This window comes from Mus caroli, chromosome 2 (assembly GCF_900094665.2).
Source record: "Mus caroli chromosome 2, CAROLI_EIJ_v1.1, whole genome shotgun sequence".
In the NCBI taxonomy this organism is placed as follows: domain Eukaryota; kingdom Metazoa; phylum Chordata; class Mammalia; order Rodentia; family Muridae; genus Mus; species Mus caroli.
The window spans coordinates 114385503-114388582 of NC_034571.1; the positions used below are offsets into that span (position 1 = coordinate 114385503).

Sequence of the window (3080 nt, forward strand, 5' to 3'; positions counted from 1 at the left end):
GGCCAAGAAGCCTAGGCTGAACTTGAACTGATTGGTCATCCTCCAGCCTCTGCCCCAGATGTCTGCAACTATAGTATGGGCATGTGNCACCATATTCTTGTTATATAACCATTTTATTGTAAGAGTGCTGTTGTGTTTCTAGGCTTCAGCTTTGTGCATATTCATTTTGTGCTAGAGATTGCATCTAGAGNGAAGAGTATGCTAGATAAGAGATCTACTATTGTTGAGCCAAACCTCATTTAAAAAAAAAGTCTCATATATTCTTGCTGGCCTGAAACTCCTTATATAGTCACGAATAACCTTGAACTTTTGATCTCCTTGCTTCCATTTCCCAAATGCTCTGATTCTGTAGGTATGCACCATGGTGACTGGCTTATGCTGTCCTGAGGATCAAATTCAGGGATTTATGCATCCCGGTAAATGCTCTGCCAACTGAGGGACACTCCCACCTCTGCCCTCCCAGAACAGCTTTAACATACATGCTGAAGAGATTACCCACACCAGTAAGATGAAGCAGATGCTGTCTGAGACTATTTGGAGCTTGCTTAACATGCATGCATCCCTGTGCTTGATTTCCACCATGGTAGAAAAGGAAAAGAAGAAAGAACAGTTGAAGGAATCTTTTAGGCTTCTTTTTGAGACAAGTTCTTTCTCTGTAGTCCTGACTGTCCTGGAATTTACTGTGTCGCCTGTCTCTGCCTCCCTGAGTGCTGGTATTCAAACCTTTCATTAACTATTTTAAAAAGATAGTTTACTTGTAAAAGTGCTTGCCGTATAACCATGAAGACCTGAGTTCAATCCCTAGGACCCACATAAAAAATTGGTATGCAGAGCCTGGAGAGATGGCTCAATGGTCGGTGGCTGCCCTTCCAGAGGACCCAGGTGTAGGTTGTTGTACCTACATGGTGGCTCACAAACATCTTACCTCCACTTCTAGGAGATCGGGTACCATCTTCTGGCCAGCTTGGGTCCCAGGCTTGCATGTGGTCTTCATGAGTCCATCCAAGCAAACTACCCATATGCAGCAAACTAATAAAGCTCTTAAAGCTCTTTAAGTTTGCATTGGCTTTTGAGGCAGCCTTGCCATGCTGTGTATGTTGGCTTGGACGTGTGATTTCTCTCAGTCTTTGAAGCCAGGATGACAGGCTTGTACTTCTGAACCTGTTAGCCATCACAAACATTGTAGCAAACAACTTGCCTCTTAGTGACATCAGAATTGAGTAAAACAAATATTAATTAAGACAAATTTTTTGGCGTTTTTGAGACAGGGCCTCACTATGTAGAACTATACTGTCCTCAAACTCTCAGAGATCCATCTGCTTTGCCTCCCACGTGAGGTGTGAGCCACCGTGCCCAGCTTTGAAAATGAAACATTTTGATATAGCTTTATTAGCTGTGAAGAATTTTAATCTCCGCTAGGGATGTAGCTCAGTAGGTGGAGCAGGGACAAGGCCTTGAGTTCCACCCTCAGTGCCACATAGATTGGTATGGTGGCATATGCATGTGTCTCAGCAGTTCAAGGTCCTCCTCAATTGTGTATCTTGAGTTTGAGGCCAGCCTAGGCTACTGAGGGACCATTTTTCAAAAACAAAGACACAACCACAACAACGAAGGAATTTTAATCAGTTTATTCCTCTATCAACAATAGTTAGAATTGAACATCTAGTCATATTCCTAGACTTCACTTGGATGCAAAACCACTACTATTAAGGTATAATTTTAGTTCTATAGAATTCAGAGTCAGTTCTTTTTCTGCTAAGTTTCATGGAGTAAATTTGGATCTGAGGGTTTTTCAGTTTTAAGAGATTTGGTGTGTGGTCCTGATATGGACACAGGCAAGTCTCTGTTTTCATTTTGCTTTGTATTCCTGTGTAGATGATCCAAGGTAAATGGCATTGCTTGGTAAAGTGTTCCATAACTCCCTCACTTGGGATGTGAGCATTGGTTTTCTTTTTTCTTCCTTTCTTTCTTTTTTTTAAAAAAGAAAAAGAAAAAAGATTTATTATGTGAGCACACTGCCACTCTTCAGTCACACCAGGAGAGGGCGTCAGACCCCAATACAGATGGTTGTGAGCCACCATGTGGTTGCTGGGAATTGAACTCAGGACTTCTGAAATTCTGAAAAAGCACTATGTGCTCTTAATCACTGAGCCACCTCTCCAGCGGAGCATTGGTTTTTCTCTAAAAGAATGTTTTCTGTAATACCAGCCCCTGGGAAGGGAATGTGGGAGGGTCAGGAGTTCAAGGCCAGCCTAAGCTACTTGTAGAGGTGTGAGAACATCATTGGGGAGTTGGTCGTTGCTGTCCCACTTTCCAGGTAGTGTCTTTCTGCTTGTATTGGTGTGCTGGCAAGCCAGGCTGCCTGATGGAGCCTCCTCTCCACCCTCTGCCATAGTAAGGGTGCCAAGCTGGGGGTACAGATGTATGCCTCTCATCATCTTTTTCTGGTGTTCCAGGGATTGAACTCAGATTGTCAGCTTGTGTGTTGAGTACTGATGCATCGAGCCACCTTGCTAGTCAGTGTTTTAAGGACTGCTGCCTCTCCCGTAGGTGTACAGGAATGAGGGAAACAGCCCGTCCTCCTTTGACTTCTTGAATGATTCCTCCAGTCTGCTAGTGGGACACTGGGATGGACATTTGTCACTGGTAGATAGACGGACACCTGGAACTTCTTATGAGAAGTTTTTTAATTCATCTTTGGAAAAAATAAGAACCGTTCATGTCCATCCACTATCCAGACAGTATTTTGTCACAGCAGGATTGAGGTATGCTTGTTTTCTTACAGGTTTGTCCGTTTTTGTGTTTTGAGACAGGGTCCCACTTTCTGTCTCAGTCTGCTTTGAAATCTGCTGATCCTCCTGCCTCACCTTCTCAAGGGTTATAGCTTTGTGACCAGGTCAGGCTTGAGATGTGCTCTGCAGACAATGTTAGGATTTAATCCTTTTCATGTTACAACTATGTGGTTTAGTTTCATAGATCTTTGGCCAGCTTTCTGTGTCTCTCTCTCTTTTCTTCTTTCTTCTTTTTCTCCTTCTCCTCCTCCTCCTCCTCCTCCTTCTTCTTCCTCTCTCTCTCTCTCT

General features: G+C 43.4%; 1 protein-coding gene across 1 annotated transcript in view; it reads left to right on the plus strand.

Annotated features, from left to right (window-relative positions):
- Wdr76 (WD repeat domain 76) overlaps positions 1-3080 on the plus strand; it is a 28768-nt gene that overhangs the window by 16149 nt on the left and 9539 nt on the right. The window contains 1 exon segment of the mRNA XM_029473835.1: positions 2551-2765. Coding sequence (XP_029329695.1) covers positions 2551-2765 — 215 coding nt within the window.